At 44.3% G+C, this 23,647-nt stretch overlaps 1 protein-coding gene across 2 annotated transcripts in view; it reads right to left on the bottom strand.

Moving 5' to 3' along the window:
* Positions 1-23,647, bottom strand: part of LOC137353276 (myosin-9-like) — a 230,608-nt gene that overhangs the window by 10,498 nt on the left and 196,463 nt on the right. For both annotated transcript variants that reach the window (XM_068019373.1, XM_068019374.1), the window contains 12 exons: positions 22,494-22,700; positions 20,693-20,797; positions 19,578-19,730; positions 18,764-19,012; positions 17,231-17,443; positions 16,359-16,571; positions 15,806-15,967; positions 13,481-13,609; positions 11,962-12,050; positions 8,445-8,568; positions 7,436-7,644; positions 4,060-4,168 (listed from right to left, as the gene is read on the bottom strand). In XM_068019373.1, the coding sequence (XP_067875474.1) occupies positions 4,060-4,168; positions 7,436-7,644; positions 8,445-8,568; positions 11,962-12,050; positions 13,481-13,609; positions 15,806-15,967; positions 16,359-16,571; positions 17,231-17,443; positions 18,764-19,012; positions 19,578-19,730; positions 20,693-20,797; positions 22,494-22,700 (1,962 nt within the window). The remainder of the gene's footprint in view (positions 1-4,059; positions 4,169-7,435; positions 7,645-8,444; positions 8,569-11,961; positions 12,051-13,480; positions 13,610-15,805; positions 15,968-16,358; positions 16,572-17,230; positions 17,444-18,763; positions 19,013-19,577; positions 19,731-20,692; positions 20,798-22,493; positions 22,701-23,647) is intronic.

The following is a 23,647-nucleotide window of genomic DNA, read 5'->3' as shown; positions in this document are numbered from 1 at the left end:
AAGCAGCCCGCTTGATTGGCACACCATCCACAAACATTCACTCCCTCCACCACTGATGCACGGTAGCAGCAGTGTGTACCATCTACAAGATGCACTGCAGCAATGCGCCAAGGCTCCTTAGACAGCACCTTCCAAACCCGCGACCTCTACCATCTAGAAGGACAAGGGCAGCAAATACATGGGAACACCACCACCTGCAAGTTCCCCTCCAAGTCACACACCATCCTGACTTGGAACTATATCGCTGTTCCTTCACTGTCGCTGGGTCAAAATCCTGGAACTCCCTTCCTAACAGCACTGTGGGTCTACCTACCCCAAATGGACTGCAGCGGTTCATGAAAGCAGCTCACCACCACCTTCTCAAGGGCAATTAAGGATGGGCAATAAATGCTGGCATAGCCAGTGAGGCCCACATCCCATGAATGAATAAAAAAAAAAATTTACCTATCAACCTGCAAGTCTTTAGCTGTGGGAGGAAACCGGAGCACCCAGCGGAAACCCACACAGTCACAGGGAGAAATTGCAAACTCCGCACAGGCAGTACCCAGAACTGAACCCGGGTTGCTGGAGCTGTGAGGCTGCGGTGCTAACCACTGCGCCGCCCCCAGTGTTCCGTGGCAGTGCGCCATCTTCCCACACCCGCTTGGCCAGTCTGGACATAGGAGCAGACGCCTTTCCCATGCGCTTGTTGATTTGTGCATCCAGAGACAGTTGCTGGTAATGGTTGCGCCCAGGCAGGTAAACCCTTGAACTACTTCCAGAGCTTGTGCACCAATATTGATGGATGGAGCATTTCTGACATCCTGCCTCATGATTTTCGTCTTCTTGAAACTGATGGTTCGGCCAAATTTGTTGCAGGCAGCCGCAAGCCTGTCGATAAGTCTCTGCAGACACCCTTCTGTGTGGGATGTTAATGCAGCATCAGCAGCAAAGAGGAGTTCCCTGATGAGGACTTTCCGTACTTTGGTCTTGGCTCTAAGACGGGCAAGGTTGAACAACCTGCCATCTGATTTTGTGCGGAGGAAAATTCCTTCTTCTGAAGACTTAAACGCATCAGAGGGCAGCAGCGAGAAGATCCCAAACAGTGTGGGTGTGAGAACACAGCCCTGTTTCACACCACTCAGGATGGGAAAGGAGTTTGATGATGCATCGTTATGCTGAATTGTGCCTTTCATATTGTCACGGAACAAGGTGCTTAGTAGCTTTGGTGGACATTCGATCTTTGCTCGTAGTCTGAAGAGACCATGTCTGCTGACTAGGTCAAAGGCTTTGGTGAGATCGATGAAGGCAACATAGAGGGGCATCTGTTGTTCGCAGCATTTCTGCTGTAGCTGGCAAAGGGAGAACAGCATATCAATAGTGGATCTCTGTGCTCGAAGGCCACACTGTACCTCAGGGTAGACACGCTCAGCCAGCTTCTGGAGTCTGTTTAAAATGACTCAAGAGAAGGCTTTCCTCACTGTGCTGAGCAGGAAGATTGCACGGTAGTTGTTGCAGTCACCCCTGTTCTTATAGAGAGTGATGATATTGGCATCGCGCATGTCCTGTGGTACTGCTCCCTCATCCCAGCACAGACAAAGCAGTTCATGGAGTGCTGAGAGTATAACAGGCTTGACACACTTGATTATTACAGGGGTAATGCCGTCCTTTCCGGAGGCTTTTCCACGGGCTAAAGAATTGATGGCGTTACTGAGCTCCAATTTTGTTGGCTGTTGATGCGCGGGCGGCCATTCGGCTTGGAGTGATGTAACTTCTTTGGTTTGAGTCTAACTTTCCGGCACACCAGGGAGCGGTCGGTGTCGCAGTCCGCAATGTGGAAGCTGTGTGTGATTTGAACACTGTTTATGGAGGCTCGCCTCGTGACGATGAGGTCCAGCTGGTGCCAACGACGCGATCTTAGGTGCCTCCTTGAAACCTGGTGACAGGGTGTAGTTTGAAAGAACGAGTTGGTGATGCAGAGGTTGTGGTAGGTACACAACTCAAGCAGTCTCTGTCCACTCTCATTCATCTTTCCAATACCATAGCGCCCAAGGCAGGAGGGCCATGAGTCATGGTCGGCCCCAACCCTGGCGTTAAAAGTCCCCCAGCAGGAACAAATGTTTGGCATTAGGAATGTTACTAATGACACTATAGAGCTCCTCATAGAAATGGTCTTTAACTTCATGTGGGGAGCAGAGTGTTGGAGCACAGATGCTGAGTAGGTGTATTAGACCAGAGGTGGCGAGCAGTCGGATGGACAGTATGCGTTCCGAGCCATTCGTAGGTGGCTCTATCATGCTGAGCAACGAGCGACTGATGGCAAAGCCCACTCCATGCTGTCTTGGTTCTTCTGGATCCCTACCCTGCCAGTAGAAGGTGTAAGTTTTGCTCCCTTAGTGATCCGCTCGCGGGGAGGCGTGTCTCCTGAAGTGCTGCAATGTCCACATTGAACCTACTGAGCTTGTTGTTAATGATGGCGGTCTTTTCAGAGTCGTAGATTTGTGCAAGATCTTCCAACAGGCCAGGACACACAGTTCTGACGTTCCAGCTTGCAAAACAAAAGGGCTGGTACCTTCTTTTACTTTTTTTGTCATGCTGTTTAGTGCGGTATTACAGCTCCAAGCACCCATTGAAGCAGGTGGACTGTGGCGGGACAGAACCTCTTTGACCGGGGGCTGTCTGGTTGGAGGCTGCGACGACCTCTCCCACCAAAAAAGGCAACCCATAGTGCCCAATCTCTATGTCAATTGAGCTGGACTTAAAACCCGTAACTGCTGCCTTCCGTGTTGTTTCGGTCGCTGTGAGGCAACTATAGAGTGACCTCTCCATGGCGTATGCCTGGGCAGAACGTATGGAGGTTGTGAATTGCCCAAACGCCAAAACCCCCCTCTCAGCCTTCCTAGTGGGGGCCAAAGGAGTGCAGAGCACGACGTTTGGCACCAGTTTGGCTGCAGGAACTGCCGGAAACATGTCATCGGTGACACATGACCGCCTTAGGGGCTCCGCTCTGGATTTTCTGTTCGGGTTTACTCCCTCAGCCTTGGTCTCTCCCGAAAAGCACACAGTGACCAGAAAAGCACACAGTGCTCACAATGAGTTAAGACTTTTTGACTTGTATTCTGTTATTTTGGCTATTTAATTCAACATTCCACTGGATGAATCGAACAAACACTAATATTCCAGGGAGCAGTATTCTCTTCCAGTGAGTCAGAGTCAAAATGGCACGGAAGGAGGCTATTCAGGCCATCAAGTCCATGCCAAAAGTAACTGGGTCAATTTGGTCTAGCCTAGCCTGAATTAGGCCTCATTTATTTCGAAGAAGCTGAGGTGACAGAGCCATGGATGACATACATCATGGACATGGCATTGGTAAGGAACTGCGTCATTCAGGAAAAATCTAAAGCTGGTGTTTTTGGGCCAATGGCTGATAGGTTGACGTCAGAATGATTAAAGACCAGTGGGTCAAGGTTGCCCTCCATATGTGCTATGATCTGATTTGAGCTATGCTGGTGACAGGAGGCACTAAACAAGAGTTCAAGTAGTTTTGCACAGGTGAGTGGAAATTCAGAGCTATTCTCAGAATGCTCTTCCCAGCAGCCAGTTTGAAAATAGTACTACCAGAGGGTTGGCAGATAGTCCAAGCTCCAGGAGGAATTTCATAGAACACAGAAAAAAAATGCTGGTTGTAATGGAAAGATAAATCTATTGCTGATTTAATAACCTTCTCGGCTGCTGCTTGTTTCATGATGTGGAATAAAATATGCATGCAATTTGCCAATATTGCAGATATATATCTCAGTGGAGAGGTAATTGGTTTGTCAGAAGATATTTCACTACGTGAAACTGTACATCAACTCCAAGGAAAGTTTCTGATGAATCACGCTATTTTGGAGGAAGAGGTAGGGCAGACCTGAGGGATGCTCACCTTGGGCAGGTCTTACAGCTCTGAGCAGACGACTCTCTGCCAAGGAGAACATATCACGGAGGAAGAATTTGGGGAAAAGGAAACAAAAACAACTTGTATGGTTTACATTTCCAAAAGCATATCATTCAACAGAGACATCAAAAGCTGCGACTGACCTGGTCTTTGCATTGATCAGAATTGCGTCTTTCATCCTCCATTTGCAGCATCACCTCTTTCAGTCTCTTTTCCGAGCGACGCACCTGCTTACTGGCAGCTTGTTTATCCCTAGTTTGACAGGATAGTAAAGATAGTTTGCAGATTTTCTCAAGGTGTGGGTACCAACTGGTGAACAGATCCAGGTGTGCCGACAGCCCCCTGTACTTCACCCAAGGGTTATTTATGAGGGTCTAGTCAACATTAAAGACTACTTGACCTGCTGTACTATTACAGGTGAGCCCAGTCCTCTCCTAAACCACGTATTCAAGCACACAAACTAACCAGGAGTTATTGGACAGCAATCAGAGAGTCATTGCTGGTTGACATTTCCCCTTCACAATCTTGGAGGTCATGGCTTAAATCTGCTCCAACTGAGATCAGCTAACTACAGACCAAGGAACAAACCTGGGACCTTACTGCACTGCATGGCTCATCTTCACATTGAGTATATTGTTTACCAAACTAGCCAGCGACAGCTTAGTCTTAATATTTTCAACTGTTTAAAAGGTATTTGAAAGGATATTGATCAATATTTAAAACTCAACTACAAAACAGTGTACACATCATAAATAAATCTACACAATAAACAGAAAATACCAATTCAGAACCATTCACAAATACTGCCAACAAATTTTATCACAAATACTGACCCATGTTTCGCCCCACTATTAACTAATTGAATAGCAGTTGGGTCACCGTCTGCACTGGCCCAGTCACATCCTCCCAAATTAAAGCAGCAAGAGAGTTAGTATTAGTTTTCCTTTGAGCAGTGAAGGGTGTAGTGAGAAGTGGCTGAAATGGCCTTTGGAGAACGCACAGAAGTCCAAAACAGTGACATTCTAATCCAGTTTTGCCTGCCCTTGCCTGCCAATCTCCGATTCCAAATTACTTGGGACAGATCCATTCTCACCCCATTGAATTTGGCCCTCCTCCAATTAAGTATTTTCAGTCTGGATTTCCCTTTTCCATAGCTAACCTAAACTTTATGATACGATGATCACTGTCCCCTAAAGGTTACCCAACTGTCACTCGATGCACTTAACCCACCTCATTCCCCAGAAACAGATCCAGCAATACCTCCTTCCTCACTGGACCAGAAACATACTGATATGGAAAATTCTCCTGAACACTTCAGAAACTGTTCTCTCTCTCTACCCTTGACAATATTACTTTCCCAGTCTATTACCAGGATAAGTAAAGACCCCATTATCACTACTCTATAGTTTTTGCACCTTTTTGTAATTTCCTTGCAAATTTGAGCCTCTATATCTTTCCCACTAGTTGGTGAGGTATAGAATATACCCAGTAGCGTAATGGTACCTCTATTATTTCTTAATTCTAACCAAATAAATTCTGTTCTTGACTCTCTCTCCAGCAGTGCAATATTCTGCTTATTCAATACTGCCACCCTTCCTCCTTTCTGTCTTTCCTGAGCATCTTGTATATATGAACATTTAGTACCCAGTCCTGCCCTTTTTTGAGTCACGTCTCCATTATCACCATGGCATCATATTCACACGTGGCTACCTGCACCTATGGTGCAACAACCTTATTTACTACACTGAATGCATTTACTTACCATGCATTGTAAACCTAATTTAGACCTTATTGCATTCCTTCTTACTATGACCCCACCTAATATCTTACCATTTTTTATTCTAGTCTATCTGTTTCTCCCAATCCTTTGTGTACCTTGTTTCTCCTTTACAATGCTGCATCCTGGCTCCAATCCTCCTGCCGAGTTAGTTTTAACCCTCCCCCATAGCATCAGCAAACTGCCCTGCCAGGACATTAGTCCCAATTCTGTTGAGGTGTAACCCTTCCAGCCCATATAGGTCCAACCACTGCCCCCAAAAACAGGTCCTAATGTTCTAGGAATCTGAAGCTCTCCCAGCACCATCTATTCAGTCACACATTCATCTGCTTTAACTTCCTATTTCTACATTCAGTAGTGCGTGGCACTGGGAGTAATCCAGAATAATCTTCCTTTTACCCTAAAATCCGTCTGCAGGACCTCATCTCTTTCTTCCTATGGCATTGAAATCAAAATGGATCGCAACCTCTGGCTGTTCACCCTCCCACCTCTGAGTGCTTTGCAGCTGCTCTGACATCCTTGACTCGGACATCAGGGAGGCAATGTACCATCCTGAAATCACACCTGCTGCTGCAGAAAGGCCGATCTGTTCCTTTAACTATAGAATCCTCTTTCACTTGCTTTCCCAATCTTGTTTCTACCACTCACCTTTTCTCCCCCACTCCACCCGCTCAACCTAGGTACAGTTCAACCACCCGTAGTGCCATGGTATTGCCTCTGGCTGCACTCCAGAGGAACCATCGCTCTCACCAGTGCTCAGACTTTTCAGTGATTGGAGTGCAAAATAGACTTGGGATTCCTGCACTACCTGCATGATTTTCCTTGACTGCCTAGTGGTTACCTATTCCCTCTCTGCCTCTGCTCCCTTTACCTGTTGCATGACCACCTAGAAACATGATACCCATGTAGCGCTCAGCCTCATGGATGCATTGTAGTGATGCCACCTGCTGCTAAAGCTCCAAAATTTGGAGCTCAAGCTCCTCTAGCTGATGACACTTCCTGCACATGAGGTTGCTCAGCACATGGAACACACATGCCTCCATTGATGGACTATTAACTACATTAAAAGAAATAAACTTAATATTTAAATGAAGACTCACTACTCAGCTCATTCCCTTGTACTGACATCACTTTATAATCAAAAAGAACCTGTGGTCATATTGCTAACACTGACATGAGGAAAGCTTTTTGTTTTAAATGAGTGGTTAGGAACTGGAATGCCCCCCAGAGTGTGGTGAAGGCAGGTACAACTATGGCTCAAAGAGAATTGGATAAGCACCTGAAGAGGAAAAATTTGCAGGGCTACAGGGAAGGGCAGGGGAATCGGACTAAGTTTAAATGCTTTTGGAGAGAGCCAGCACAGTCATGACAGACCGAATGGCCGCTTTCTGTGCTGGAACCACTCTGATTTTTGTGTTTAAAAGTTTTTAATCAGCAAAGAAATGGTGCACAGAGACATTGATGCCAAGACACTATCAGAACAAAAGGGAACTTTGCACTTTCTAGTGCTATACTTTGCCTTCAAAACATGCAATTCCACCTTTGAAACAGCACAAATGTTAAACTTGCAGCATTTACATTTCCCAAATCCACCATTTCTGGAGACTGACTTGGGTCAAATTAAGGGCCTTATTTGTTTTAGATACTTCACTTCCAAACATTTAAAAACAGGTCTTTCCCAACCATCTTCCTAAAAGATCTGTTCCTGGCATATTTTATCTATACTTCTGATCTATTTGTACCTCGTTTCTGCATCAAGCTGCTCCTCCAGCTGAGCAATTTTGGCCTCCAGTGCTGTGATGTTTGCCTTGTATTTAGATTTGACAGCATTCTCCATCTCCTGCAGCTTGGCTTTCAGCTCCTTGTTTTGACGATCTAGTTGCTGGCGAGCATTTTCGGTTTTCTGGGCATTGCTGCGTTCGGCAGAAAGATCTGCATTTATCTGGTCAACCTATTTAACAGAATCATTGGATGTAAAACATTTTCAGCTTTAGTATTCACATCCAATTTACTGAGGGAGTATGGAGTGAAAGCCTTTGGCCAAACTCCCCTAACTCTGCAGCAGCATAGTGCAATTCCTACAAACCAACTTCCTTACCAGGTTATCCACACTAAAGTATGAGTAGGGGATTAAAGGGGTACTTCTGCTATATTAATTCAGAGTCCCCAAAGTTTAGGTTTAGTAAATCGTGCAAGTCAATTCCCCAGTGAGGACTTCAGAACAATTGTTTTAAGCTATAGCTGACAACTCAAGGGTACAGAGTGGAACATCCATTAAAAAAAAAATTCACATTGTCTGACTGTGTAGACTCCGTGCAACCCACATATCCCTACTCATGATAGTCTGACTCCTTATTAAAGGACTGTTTCCAAGTTACACGGAGATTGAAGTTTAGGCATTCCAGGATACTGACTGGCTGGCAATCTATGAAATATATACAGTATGGTACTTTCACTGGGTTTATTGTTTGACAGACAACTTTCTCCTGTCAAGGTGACAATCAGGGCTATACTGTTTATAGAACTTTGCACATCAGCATATCTACAGAAATTATGCCCAACATTTCCTGACCCAACCATAATACTGCACAGTTGCTCAAATCAAATGAATTATTTGGTCAGGGAACTGGAACATTTTGTGTAATCTCCCTTTTATTGTCTGGCAAAGTCAGTCTAAGAAGAGTTTCAGCTGCAATTTTTGATGTTCTCGTAATTCGCAGTAACAAAGCGATAGCTAATGGGGACACATACCTGAAGATTGGCTTTTCTGAGGCGATCATTGGCCATTTCAGTATTTGTCTGCTCCTCCTCTACCTCCTCCTCCAGCTGAGCAATCCTGGCCTCAAGGCGTCGCTTCTCGTCCAGAGCCAAAGACCTACAAAAAGAGTCAAAAAAAGTGTGTTAATTGCAACTGTTGTCCTGCCCTAAGTACAACTACTGCAACAAAAATGCCAGTCCTGCTGAGTCTGTTTTGAACTCACTTTCTCCCTCACACATCTACTTATTGCAGTCAAAAGTGCCAGCAGTCCTAACACTTCACCCAGGGGGTCAATCTTCCAGCCCCACCACCCAGGTGTCAGCCATGGCTCAGTGACTCTCACTCTTGCCTGAGTCACAAGGTTTCAGTTTCAAGTTCCACTCCAGGGCTTGAGCACAAAAATCCAGGCTGACACTCCAGTGCATTACTGAGGGAGGACTGCACGGTCAGAGGTGCCATCTTTCAGATGAGACATTAAACCCCATCTGTCTGCTTGGCTGGATGTAAAAGATCCTATGGCACTATTTCGAAGAGTTATTCCTAGTATTCTGGCCAATATCTATCCCTCAATCAAAATAATACAAACAGGTTATGTGGTCATTATCACATTGCTGTTTGTGGGAGTTTACTGTCTGCAAATTGGTTGCCATGTTTCCTTCATCACGGCAGTGACTATACTTCAAAAGTAATTAATTAACTGTAAAGCAATTAGAGACTTTCGATAGTCGTGAAAGGCACTATAAATGCAAGTTTTTCTCTCTCACCACCCCCCAACCCTCCCGTGAGCTTGGTCAGCAAATTAGTACTAGCAGGAAAACGCTCTCACCCCTCAGCTACTTTCTCCAGGCTCGCTCGCTCCCTGCTATCCCCCCCATATCACTCTCTGGCCACTCACTCCCCCCCACCCCCCAGACACTAGCTCCAGGCCACAGACCGCTTCCCTCCTCGCGGCCACTCTGCAAGGGATGCCGGGCGACGTAGGAGCGAGTGGCTGAGAGCGGGGAAGCAGGTCGCAGCGTAGAGCTAGCGTCTGGAGGGATGGGGGTAGCAGAGAGTTGGGGGGGGGGGGGGGGGGGGGGGTGGCGGCGAGGGAACAGAGAGGGTGAGCGTCCACAGAGTGGGATGGTACTGAAATCTCTCAGAATTATGGAGGGTGTGCAGCACTGTCAGAGGTGCTGTCTGAGACTTTAAAAAACGCAATGCTCTAAGAGTATCAAGTATGTCCATTGTGTGCTGCCATGGGTTGAAGTTGTTTATCTGTGATAAATTGAGCAGCGCCATCTTTAATCCTGGAAGCTGCCTGAATGTCACAGTGACGTTTCAGTGGAACAGGCTGCATTTGTGCATGTGCTAGTACAGCGCCACCTAGTGGTTGCATGGTCAGCAAACGCAGCCTTAAAAAAAGACAAGGCAATCAATCGCGTTTTTGTAACAAAGCTCTCAGTCAAGTTCAAAAAAAAGGCTGCAAGTTGGCAGTCAGGAAGTCGAACAAGATGAACCACTGCTGTGGAGAAGTGTAGTCTGTCCATTATTGTGTTAAAGAAAGACAAGTTCACTTATTTCAATAAGTGAATCCAATCACAAATTTTCCTGTACTGTGAAATAAAGCCTCATCTCACCAAGTGCTTGCTCAGTCAGCTTTCAATGAGATCAAAGCAACATACATTAATAACACTAGTATCCACTTCCAATCCCCTGGTCAAAGCTACGTATTGGGTAGTATGCAGACACGCCAAAATAAATGATGTCCAAAGCACTTATGGGAGTGACTCGCACTGCTGTACCCAAGAGAATGCCTAACAGAGACCTTGGCCAATTATAGGTGTCACAGCTGGTATCAGCCCAGCAAAGGTTTTGAAACGCTTTATAGTTTCTGCTCTTAATGGGTTTGCGCTCACCACCATTCACTGTGCTCAAGTTTCCAAATAAAACGAAGAATGAAAGACAAATCATATTTTCCCCAAGTCCACAGACTTTAGACATAGACTGGCAAAAGTAAATGGAAGTTCCGAAGAAGGGTCAATGACCCGAAACGTTAACTCTGCTTCTCTTTTCACAGATGCTGCCAGACCTGCTGAGTGGTTCCAGCATTTCTTGTTTTTATTTCAAAAGTAAATGGAATTCTGCTGGAGTGCATCCAACTAAAACTACATAAGATAGGGCACTAGCTGTTTCATCAGTCAAGACCACACTATGCATTCGGGGCTTGGCCTGAAGGGTTATCTGTAGTCAAGTGGGGCAAATCCCACCTTTGAGTGAGACAGGTCTACCTTTCTAGGCTTAAATCAACAAGTCAAGTCAAAAAATGTGCCCTGGAGTACTGCACACCTACTAGGCCCAAATATCAGATTAGTGAATCTGCTATAGAGTATTCTTGGTGCTCCAATCTATCACCAGTCAACTGATTCAGGGATCAGTGCTGGGACCTTTGCTGTTTGTAGTATATATAAATGATTGGGAGGAAAATGTAGCTGGTCTGATTAGTAAGTTTGCGGACGACACAAAGGTTGGTGGAGTTGCGGACAGTGATGAGGATTGTCAGAGGATACAGCAGGATATAGATCGGTTGGAGACTCGGGCGGAGAAATGGCAGATGGAGTTTAATCCGGACAAATGTGAGGTAATGCATTTTGGAAGGTCTAATGCAGGTGGGAAGTATACAGTAAATGGCAGAACCCTTAGGAGTATTGACAGGCAGAGAGATCTGGGCGTACAGGTCAGTGAAAGTGGCAACGCAGGTGGATAAGGTAGTCAAGAAGGCATACGGCATGCTTGCCTTCATCGGTTGGGGCATAGAGTATAAAAATTGGCAAGTCATGTTGCAGCTGTACAGAACTTTAGTTAGGCCACACTTAGAACACTGCGTGAAATTCTGGTCGCCGCACTACCAGAAGGACGTGGAGGCTTTGGAGAGGGTACAGAAGAGGTTTACCAGGATGCTGCCTGGTCTGGAGGGCATTAGCTATGAGGAGAGGTTGGATAAACTCGGATTGTTTTCACTGGAGCGACGGAGGTGGAGGGGCGATATGATAGAGGTTTACAAAGTTATGAGTGGCTTGGACAGAGTGGATAGTCAGAAGCTTTTTCCCAGGGTGGAAGAGTCAGTTACTCGGGGACATAGGTTTAAGGTGAGAGGGTCAAAGTTTAGAGGGGATGTGCGAGGCAAGTTCTTTACACAGAGGGTGGTGAGTGCTTGGAACTTGCTGCCGGGGGAGGTGGTGGAAGCAGGTACGATAGCGACGTTTAAGAAGCATCTTGACAAATACATGAATAGGATGGGAATAAAGGGATATGGTCCCCGGAAGTGCAGAAGGTTTTAGTTTAGGCAGGCATCAAGATTGGCGCAGGCTTGGAGGGCCGAATGGCCTGTTCCTGTGCTGTACTGTTCTTTGATTCCAAAGGATGCCCTGCTTAACTCTCTCCACCTAGAGGGGGACATCACTGAACAACGATCCTGTGAATGGTATGAAAGTTGAAGAAAATAAAGTGCCATTTAAGAGGTGGTCATACTTTCCAGAACTGTTACTGGCAATCTCCTCAGCCAGCTCATCCCTCTCCTGCTGTATCAGCCGCTTGGTACGCTCTGCTGCAGTAAGCTCCTAGATAATAAAATTATGCTCAGTGTTAGTCATGTTATCAAAAGCTCACAACAGATGCATCAAAATAAAACTGCATTTAGACAGTTGCTGAAATGTACATCTTATAGGCAATCTCCACCTGCAAGATTAATGCGTCCCTGTGGAACCCAGCACAAACTCTCCCAGTCATTTCGCAACTCCAGCGTTAACTCAAACTTCTGTTTAAGCTACAGTATTCTTGGGCTGCACTTAACTGTCATTTAACACACACACCAGCCATGCTACTGGAAAGGAAGCATCAGCTAGTTGCAGAAACACTGCATTATGTAGAGCACTTAAAATGAGAATTACAGAATCCCAACGGATTGTAAAACTGTACATTGAGGTCATCGCCATAGTGATGGCAAGTTTTCAGAAACAGTATAGGTACACGTGAGCTCAAAGTCTTTTGCTGAATTGAGTGAATGATTTTTTTCAGGAAGATCTATTGTGGACCAATTGCCTTTTTACAGGACCTTTACTGCAACTCAGATAGGGATATTGTTTGCCACTTCATAATTGGAATAATTCAACTCCAAATGCAGTGAAAGCATCCAATACACCACTAAAATTACAGATCAGACTTTGCTTAGAGTATCAGTTATTAAGTGGGAAGATTGGAAGATCTACCTGGCTGCTGCATACTCTGCTCAGAGACTAAACTTAATTCCATGGTAGGCATTTTCAGACAGTTTAGCACAAGATATTGTCCTTCTTAGTGAGGTTTTACTGTGCATAAAAGAATGAACATATGAGCCTGAAGCACAGCTAACAGTTTACTCATTACATTGCATATGTACATAGAATCATAGAATGGTTACAGTACAAAAGGAGGCCATTTGGATCTTCGCGCCCGTGCCAGCTCTCTGCAAGAGCAACTCAGCTAGTCCCACTCTCCCACCCTTTGCCCATAGCCCTGCAATTTATTTTCTCTTCAGATAATTATCCAACTCGCTTTTGAAAGCCATGATTTAATCTGCCTCCACCATACTCAGGCAGTGCATTCCAGATGCTAACCACACGCTGTGTAAAATGTTCCAATGGTAAGTGGACCTTTACTACAGTTTTACCGCAGCAGGAACATAATACAGTACTGTTTAGGTACTTTTGATGCCAGCTCACCACAAGGGAAATCATGGATGGGCAAGAATTGCTGGTCTTGCCAGCGATGTCCACATCCCACACAAGAGTAAAAAAATTACATCAGTTGGTTGTTACACAGAAACAGGCCCAATTAAATATGCAGCAAATTATGAAAGGGGAGCTCAGTCTCTCAATGGTGTGCATGCAGTGGATCAACACCATTGAAGAACAAAGTCGGTTAAGAGCCAAAGCCACTGTTCCAACATCTCTCAGTATTATTTAATAGAATTCCTTCTATATTCATTTCACAGCAGAGTTTAATCTCGTACCTCCTGCATATGAATAATTTCTGCTTCAAGAGACTTCAGCTTCTTCTCATTTTCTTTGGATTGGGTCAGGATTGCCTCTCGAGAGCTGCAAGCGTCATCCAGTTCACGCTGGTAGTCTTTCAGCTGAGCCTGTTGAAGACAAAAAGAATATTGCAAATCACATGCACCTAGCTGTGTTCTTGCCGAGCATCCTCCTCCCAAAACAGGACACACATTTCTTGTGTGGGACTGGTGTATAGTTCCACAGACTAGCTTGCATGTGCTAAGTTAGAGTAGTTGGGGCACTACAGTTAACCTTAGCATCACTGGGATGCACCAGGAGCAGCTTTCCAGAGTCATCTGAAGTGCTCAAGTCTAAACGTCAGGTGGGAACAACACCAAGCACAACCATGATACCCCCCACAACCCAGCTGGCTGCTAACCATCATCTTGATTCCCAGAATGTGCACTTGTGGGGTACTTGAGGGTTGTCAGCACCTGTCATATTGGACTGTAGCATGACAGGAGCAGAAATTTAGCAGGGATCGAGACAAAACCTCCCATCCAAACAAGGAGGGCTGGTGGAGTCAATGCAACTTTTGTAGCAAAAGGAAGATTTTCTTAAAGCAGAAATGAATCCAAAGCAGTATTACGTTTTGGCATGCTTAAATATCCCAAACTTGCACTACAAATGGCCTCAAGGAATGGAGCTAATATTTGTTTTACATGGATAAGGATATTTTAAAAGGGACTAAAGATAATCAAGCAAAGTATTTATGCCACTTAAGTAAAGAATTCACCAGCATCTTAACTAGCTGCATGTTGGCAAGAGCATTTATTATATGCCAATGACAGGTCTTCAGGTGCAATCTCCCTGAGCCTCAACAGCTCTAAAAATAGAGCTTAAATGTTAATTAGGGGATCAATTAGCAGACACACATTTCTGAGTGTCTGTTTGCTGACAATGCAACCAATAGGTGGCGCTGCACAGGCACATGTGCAAATGCAGCTTGTTCCACTAAAACGTCACAGTCTGAGATGTTCAGGCAGCTGCCAGGACTAAAGTTGGTGCTGCTCAAATAATCACACAAAGGCAACGCAAACCTATGGCAGCACACAATGGCCGGAGAGAGCAAGGAGCAGGCAGGGGGAGGAGAGCACACCCGCCACTAACAAGGTCTTCAGCTGCTCTCTTCCCGCCACCAAGGTCTTTGGCCGCTCTCTCCCTGCTTCCCGTCTTCCTTTCTCCACCCTGTGTTAGGTGATGTCATCTGCGCAAGCGCCAACCAGTCCTGGCAATGTGGAATGCAGCGCATGCGCACAGAGCAGGAGCCCGTTTGCGCATGTGCGCAGGTTGGCGCAGTCTGATGACGTCGGTGGCTGGCTGTTTTGTCAAGAATCACTATTTCTGAGGCATCAACACCTTTCCATAAATAGAAATACAGCTGGATTTTGCTAGATTGTACCATTTAACAGGTTGTTTTCCAATCTTTCTTTCTACTCGATCATGGGATGTGGGTGTCACTGGCAAGACCAACATTTATTGCCCTTGAGAAGGTGGCATAGAGCTGCCTTTCTGAACCACTGTAGTACTTGTGGTGTAGAGAAACCCAGTATTGTTAGGTAGGGAATACTTAGATTTTGACCCTGCGATGAAGGAACAGTGACGCATTTCCAAGTCAGAATGGTGCGTGACTTGGAGGGGAACTCACAGGTGGTTATGTTCCCTTGTGCCTGCTGCCCTGGGTCTTCTAGCTGGTAGAGGTCATGGGTTTGGACCCTCCAGGTTACATTAAAGAGTTCAAAAAGTTATCAATGTCAGAAAAGGTTGCAATTTCTTGTTCATCAGTTTTACTACAATCAGTTAAGTTTCCAAACTGAAGCCAGTGATCCAAATATCACTTATTCCCAAATTCACTAAGCAAATCAGTCCCCCAGCCTACTTTTATACCATTTTGTTGTATATCTAGTTTGTGCTGAATTATTAAAGTCTAATTCTAAACTTGCACTATATTTTAAATTATCTGAACTATTCAGTTACCATAAGGGCATGGCTGTTTGACTGATGGTGTCAGATGCCCCACATTATAGCAGAACCCAACAATGCTGATTTGGTGCTACGTCCTAGTTTGTATTTCAGTTAATCCTATGCCCAGCAAGGCAAGGGAGAATGGAATACAGCTGGTTTTGGACTCTGGCTGCAGAAGTGAATAGCTGCCACACTAATTTCCTGCACCAAAGAGGCATGATGCTGAGCACCTGAATGTAACAAACATGCTTCATGAAGTTCCACAAAGAACAGTGATCTGGGCTGTGTTTTCCATCCCTGTGCTAACTACTGCTTACTTGCAGTTTGCGAAGCTGCCTGATGGCTTCCTCACGACCTTTGTTCGATGCTTCAATTTGCCCCTCCAAATCCTTGAAATCCATCTCCAGTTTCTTCTTAGCAGTAACAGCCATGGAACGCTGCTTCCGCTCATCTTCCAGCTCAGTCTCCAGCTCGCGCACCTGGAATATGCAAAACATTAGCAGCAGATAAAGGAGTCACTGTTTAGAAAAACCATAATCATAATGTTAATTATCAAATGTCTGTAGCAACTAAACATGATCTAGTCTTTCTACACCCACTGAACATTTGACAAAAGGAACAGGATAAGGTCATTCGGCGGCGCAACAAGCTAATTTTTGATTGGAGTCGTGATATTTGAAGCATTCATCACAGTGAACAAATTGCTTGGATCAGCTTCACCAATTCTCTATATAATCTTGTAAACTTCAATCAGACCATTAGCAAATCTGTTCTTTCCTCCCCCAACGCAAACTAACTGAACACCTTTAACATTTTCCCAGAGCTTAAATTCATGTGCTTACCTCTTTACACTCTCAAATACATATTTACCTGCTTAATTAGCTGTTTCCTCTTTTCCTCACTCTGCTCATCCTTACTCAGCAGGTCCCTGTCAAACTGAGATTTCATGGCTTGCAGATTTACTTCCAGACGTAACTTAGCATCTTCAGTGGCCTGGAGCTCATCCTCCAGTTCTTCCAGCTGAGTCTTCATCTCTTCCACCTGCTGCTCCAGAGCACGTTTTGATTTTTCTAGCTCATGTACCTGTACACAAATAAATGGAATAATGTAGATTAGAGCAGATAGCAACAGCAGTGTCTTCGAAGCACAGCTACAGAAGGGCAGATATCAACAAAATAGCTCCCATTCAACAAAATTAGTTACACATGAAGCATGGTCATTTAGGTGACCCCAAGAAAAACAAAACAGCACCATATTCCACAGTAATCAAGTATCAGACTATCAAAAATAAAATATATTTCATACAAGGGTATCAAGTGGTGTATCACATGTTTAAGATGCTTCCAAGAGCTCCCCCAAAGGTCTGGTGGGTGAAAGCAGCACTAAGCTATAGAACATCTCTGGATTGATTTCAGTGTTTCGCTGAGTTAGTGGACCCCAGTAACAGCACTACAATTGACCTCAGTGCTCCGGACCAGGGAGTGATGTTAAGACAAGGCAGCCGGAGTGTTAATCTTGATCATTGTCCAGCGATCTCCAGTAGAAAGTGTTTGTGGGGGGAGGGGGGGAAACCATTATGCTAGATGACAATCAGGCTTGGCTGTGAACCCACTGATTGTTGAATAGCCTAACATGAAGAATAGTCATTTAAATGAAGTATTGGAGTGCTGTGACTCTGTATTGGGGGAGTAAGGGAAGAAAAGGACAATTCCCAAACCTTACTACAGGGGGCATCTACTTACACTCTTTCCTACATCGTCCTTGGAACTGACAAGGTCTTCCATCTCTGCACGCAGCAGCTTGCTCATTTTCTCCATCTCGTCTTTCTGTTCTCTAGCTTCATCCAGGGCACGAGTCAGCGACAGAGACTTGGTCTCCTTCTCACGTGCCTCAGCCTGTGCACGATCCAGTTCCTCTGAGTACTTTAAGGAGATGTTCTTTTCCTCAGCCAGCATCTAAAACAGTAAAATGTGACCTATTTAACATGATTGCATTTTAATGCATTTTTTTTAAAATAAAAGGATGATTGCACTGCTCAGACTATTCATACAACACCTTAGAGAATATTCTTGGGTTAACCCAAATACAAACAGGTTTCAGCGTTAGGCAAGATAAGAGCTGAAGTTGATTGACTTAGAATTGATGAGTTACATTTAAATATTTTGGTGCATTAATATTGATGGATAACCAATATTAAATAATTATTTTCTGCCTTCTTTCTGGCATTAGAAACCATCAATTCAGATGGCAAAGATTCTACTAAAGAGCAAGTTATACATTGCCCGTGTATAAACTAGATGGAGGTCTGAAATTATTTCTGTTACAATTTTACAGCTTACATAAATTATGTTGGAAAGAATTTTGGTTTGGATTTTACAACTTTAATAAACTTCCAAGTTTCAAACTAAAGGTATTGCAAATTATAGGAAAGGTTCAGGACAAATTTTATGCAATCTCTAGAAATAAGAATATAGATGCTGGCCGGAATTTTTCACTCGCCAGACGGGAGCCGTCCACCGACTAAAAAGTTGGTGATGATCACACCTCTGCCCGGCCTGGGGATCCAGACCAGATTTTACTGTCCCTTGGCCCTTAATTGGTCTTAGGCGGGACTTCGGCCTCACTGAGGCAGGAAGTCCAGCCTAATGGAGCTGCAGGTCAAAAAGTGGGCTGGCCACTGCTGGCACGACAGCCAGCTTCAAGAGGAGGAGGAAGGACGGCCTTGGAAGAGGTGAGTTTTTGGGGCCTCGCTGGGGGTGATCGGTCGGGCCCTGGCAATGTGGGGGTGGGGGGGTGGGGGAAAGAGGTTGATGGGGGGGCATTTATGAAGTAGCCCTTCATTAGGCACAGGGTGCCCTATCAGGCTATCAGGAGACGCCCCCCCCCCCCCCGCAGGCCGCCTACTTCTATCAGGTGGCTTTTCTCAGGCCTGGGCCGCCCGCTTGCCAATGGTAAAATCCCCGTGGCGGTGGGCGGAGGCCCTTAAGGTCATAGATTGTCCTGGGGCAGACGCGCCATTTCTTGCCGCCGTGTGTAAAATGGCAGTGGAGGCGGGAGCTGGTCAGGAAGGACAATGCCTCCCACTCCATTTTACACCCCCACCCCGCCTGCTCTTTGGGTGGGGGGGGTGCTGTAAAATTCCGGCCACTGAGTTGGCCCCCTTTTGGATTTTCCATTTTTGCAAAAGCACTCAATGTTTATGTCCTTTTAGAGTAAATGGACATGAATTGCTTAAAAACCAAGTGATACTTTTCAGATCGATCTCTCTCTCTCACCTGGTCAAATTTCTTTTGTTTCTTCTCAAGATTGGAAACAATCTGCCGCTGGTGGTCCAGGCCCACTATCAGATCATCCAGCTCCTGCTGCAGACGGTTCTTAGTCTTCTCTAGCTTGTCATAGGCTGCTGTTTTCTCTTCATAACGCTGTCTCAAGACCTCCATGTCTTTCTGCAGCTTCCTCTTACCTTCCTCAGCGAATTCCAGTGATGCATTCCCATCTTCCTGGCGCTTCTTGGATTCAGCCAACTGACAATATTAACCAAGAGTGAATAAAATGTCAACTTCAATGTACTCCACCTGTGTATATATAGATTATTGTAACACTGAGATCAGTTCAACACAATTTATATTAGCGCATGATAGGAAATGGTGCACTAGTGTATACAATAAGGCACTTAAAATTGGAATGGCACTAGGTGAATTGCTCATTTGAGAGCTGGTGCAGACATGGGCCGAATGGCCTCTTTTTGTGCTGTAATAATTCCGTGGTAAACAACTAGGGGTTGAACAACCTGCAGAAATGCATGCAGCTGATTGTAATGCACCCAGGCCAATTGCTGGACAATGTCTACTCCAACTTCTCCACATTGGGGAGTTGGATAAAGTAACTATAGCATACAATTTGAAGCTGCACACTGAAAACCCATAGAGAAGGCACTATAATACTGTGTCACACTGAGCTCAGCATTGATGGCCCTCAGGCTGTTAATATTCATGAAAAATGGGCATTTGGACTGGGAACTGAAGGGCTGCCAGCAGGAGGCAATGTATAACTAAAGCAGCACAGAAGAAATGTTTGGAGACATTTTACTTGAGTCTGGATGTTGGAAATCTGTTTCTCCAAGTTTCTCTTTCCTTCTTCCTCCTCTTCCAACTGCTCATGGAGTTGATTGTTTTCATCTTCCACGTGCCTCAGCTTGGTACTCAAAGACAACTTCTGTTGCGTCTCTTCTTGAAGCAGCTCCTGTATAGGGGACGAGAAAATAGTAACACATCATGGGTGAGTGGGGCAAACAGAGCAAGGATGTGGATTAGTAAGCAGTATTACTCCAAATATGGATTCCTAGGTATGTTTTCCTACATCGAATCCAGAAAACACCCAGGTGTCTGCAAACCATTATATTTCATTTCAACAGGTTTTATGACACTTGGTCACAAAATAATCCTTCACATTATATTCACATTTCAATATAGCTTCTCCTAGCACCAGATGGGTCTACATTTCTACTCATCACTATATTCTCTTTTTCTTCAATTGAAGTCATTTTATTTCTTCTGATTGGTACAGAACATTGTACTTCTGTCAACTCCAGTCAAATAACCACTATCTCACTCCTCCCATTATAAGCATAGTGTAGCCTTTCTTTTCTCCCTAAAAATACCCCTAGTTCAGCTCCTGATTCAGCTAACACTTATTTAACAATTTCTTAGTGAAGTAGGCCAACTGAGAAAAAAAAAATCTTTTTCCTTTTAGTCATAGGCCCTACAACCTTTATACTCAGCTGTAGCTACTATTTGATGCAAGATTTAGAAAGTAATAGAGCTGCATTTCTGGTATCATCCAGTTTCCATATGGATTTGATTTTAGACATTAGACTTCAAATTAGTTTTAAATAATATTTAAAAATAGATATAAGATAGCATTTTGATTAGTCATTAGTATTTTGGGGTGCTTTGAAATGAATTCTAGATGATCCTTGAGTTTCTGGTTGTCTAAATAATTAACTTAATATGCAAGTGAAACAAAATAATGATAACCTGTCAGTAAACAATGTACTACCCAATTTATCATGGATTATAGATCAGTTTAGGTAGTGCAGCTTTTGTTTTAAAATAAAACACCTCTTTATTCAGTTTCTTGATTCATCATTGCAGAATAAAAGGCCTTCCACAAAATCATTCAGACCAGTTCTTCATCTCACATACCTGCACGTCCTGCAGTTGGGATTCCAGGGCACTGTGGTCCTTGGCTAGTTTAATGGTCTTGCTTTCTGCCCGATTCATGAGAGCAGTAACATTCTCCAATTCACTCTGCACATAAAGCAAATATTTTGGTAAGCAGGTGTCCGGTGCTCCACTTAACAGCAAGTCTGAATTATGAACATTATAATGTCTGAGTTATGATACTCCCACCATGGACAAGGGCACCTTGACACATTCTTGGTTGGTTGCTTCCAGATCTCTAATGTCGCCCAAACCCAAAACAAGGACCATCCCCAGCCCAAAAACATGGGGCAAATTTGATAACTCAACATATTGGCAACTGAGACAGAAAGTAGCATGTCACCTCAGTGTATATATTTAAGAAGCAGCTAGATGAGCACTTGAAATGCCATAGCATCCAAGGCTACGGGCCAAGTGCTGGAAAATGGGATTAGAATAGGTGTTTGATGGCTGGCACAGACATGATGGGCCAAAGGGCCTGTTTGTGTGCTGTATAACTGACACATTCAATAGTGACTTAATCTTTAAAACTGCGGCTCTGGGGACTTGTAAACTGAATGACAACATATCAAAACTATGCTCAATCCTCTTGCCAAGGAAAAGGAATAATCACAATACTTTCATTTTAGGCAATTAGCAATTTGCATTTTTAAATACCTTTTGCTACAGAGCATCCTAATGACTGAGCATATGCACCACATGGTGAGATATGGAGCTTAATGAACTCAGATCCTTAATCTGGCGGGTCTTACGATCCTGGCCATGATAAGCGGTCTGAGCACCACCACCAGCTTCAGCATTCCCGAGTTAGGGGAAAATCAGTCAGAATTGCTGCACCTCATTGCTGTCTCGACTGACCTTTGCTGGCAAGGGCATTAGAAGGTAACAGGCAAGGTGAGAATTATGCGCAGTCTCAACAGCCTACCAACAGTCATTGTCTGGGCTCATACAGTAAAAATAGCCACTAGGGCTAACTACCAAAGGGTTACTGCCCATGGAACCACAGGTCAGGGGGAGCTACAGCTATTTAAAGGTGAGGTGGTGGGGGGGGGGGGGGGGGGCATGGGGATGGGCCTATAGGAAAATAAGATGGTGGAAAGACATACTATGTACGCAACACCACTTCAATAGATAACAGCTTCAAATATTCCTATACAGCAGGATCAAAACTGTACAACTGCAGTCAACACACCGATCCACTGGATACAGGTGCTGTCGTTCCTATAAATTTGTGTTCAGATCTCATCCATGTTCTTCAAGGAAGGCACAAACCAGAAACCTTGTACTGCTACATAAGAAAAGGTGGTAAAAGCTGGCACGATACCCCAAGCTGTCCTCTCCTGGTCTACTTTGTAGTGATGTTGGCAGATTTTGGGTGTGGTTTACTTGATAATGGAATTTTGCAAATGTAGATATGCAAAAATATTGGGAATTTTCAAACAATATTGATTATAAATAAATTTGATACTATTTAAAACTTTTAAATAAACATTTATAATACTATGTAAAATGTATCTCAGAAATTGAACTGTGCAATAGTTTTATTCTACTTTTAGAACATTAGAACATTACAGCGCAGTACAGGCCCTTCGGCCCTCGATGTTGCGCCGACCATCTGACCTACACTATTCCATTTTCATCCATATGTCTATCCAATGACCACTTAAATGCCCTTAAAATTAGAACATTGGTCCCCTCTCCCAACCAAATGGTTAATTACATTTCTAAGATGTATTGATCTCATTTCACCAAGCTAGTAGCAACACCTAGCTTGTAAATTTACCTGAAACTTGCTGACTTTCTCACTGAGCTCAGCTCGGGTCCGATCTCCATCTGTGTTTTTAACATGCGCCTCCTGTAACAGGGACTCCACCTTCTTCCGCTTGTGCTCAGATTCAGCCTTTGCCTGCATCAAACGCTTCAGCTCAGTGCTCATCTCATTGCGTTCATTCTCCAAGGCCTGTTTGGCCTTTTCCACTCCAGCTTTGAACTGCAGAGAACAATTTTAGGTTTGTCAGAACCCATCTCACAGCAAGGTCTAAAGTTAAACACCCATCTCTTCTATGGATAGAGGAACATTAATTCGGTCAACATTCAGATTTTCAGTAATATACATATACATGTGTTGAATTTTTTAAAAAAATTCATTCATAGAATGTGGGTGCCACAGACCAGGCCAGCATTTATTGCCCATCCCTAATTGCCCTTCATTTGAGTTGCTTGCTAGGCCATTTCAGAGTCAACCACGTTGCTGTGGGTCTGGAGTCACATGTAGGCAAGACCAGGTAAGGACGGCAGATTTCCTTCCCTAAAAGGACATTAGTGAGCCAGGTCGGTTTTTACAACAATTGACAATGGTTTCATGGTCACCATTAAACTAGCTTTTTTAAATTCCAGATTTATTAACTGAATTCAAATTTCACCATCTGCCATGGTGGGATTCGAACCCTGAGAGGAGGTAGATGGAATGGGAGAACACTGCATGGCATGAAAATATGACAGACTAGTTGGGCTGAACGGTCTGTTTCTGTACAGTATATTCTATGTTACTGGGACCTGCAAAGCAGAAGAAAAGAATCTTTACAGATTTATGAGTAAGGCTCCAGTATCAATCTTCCTTTCACCAGTGTAGGATATAAGACTGTGTTAGTTATATTACCAGTTCAGTAATTGAGACTTTTTTTTTTACTAGTAGCTATTAATGGCCTGCAGAATTACTGAACTTCACAATTTTAAGAAATTCTCATTCATGCCATCAAAAATAGTCCCAAGTAAACTGATCTACTCCTTTCTTTCTTTCTTTTTTCTTTTGGGCCTCCTTATCTCGAGAGACAATGGATACGCGCCTGGAGGTGGTCAGTGGTTTGTGAAGCAGCGCCTGGAGTGGCTATAAAGGCCAATTCTGGAGTGACAGGCTCTTCCACAGGTGCTGCAGAG

This window comes from Heterodontus francisci, chromosome 41, assembly GCF_036365525.1.
Source record: "Heterodontus francisci isolate sHetFra1 chromosome 41, sHetFra1.hap1, whole genome shotgun sequence".
NCBI lineage: Eukaryota > Metazoa > Chordata > Chondrichthyes > Heterodontiformes > Heterodontidae > Heterodontus > Heterodontus francisci.
Note: the sequence above shows the minus strand (reverse complement) of the source record. Positions and strands in the feature narration are given on the sequence as shown.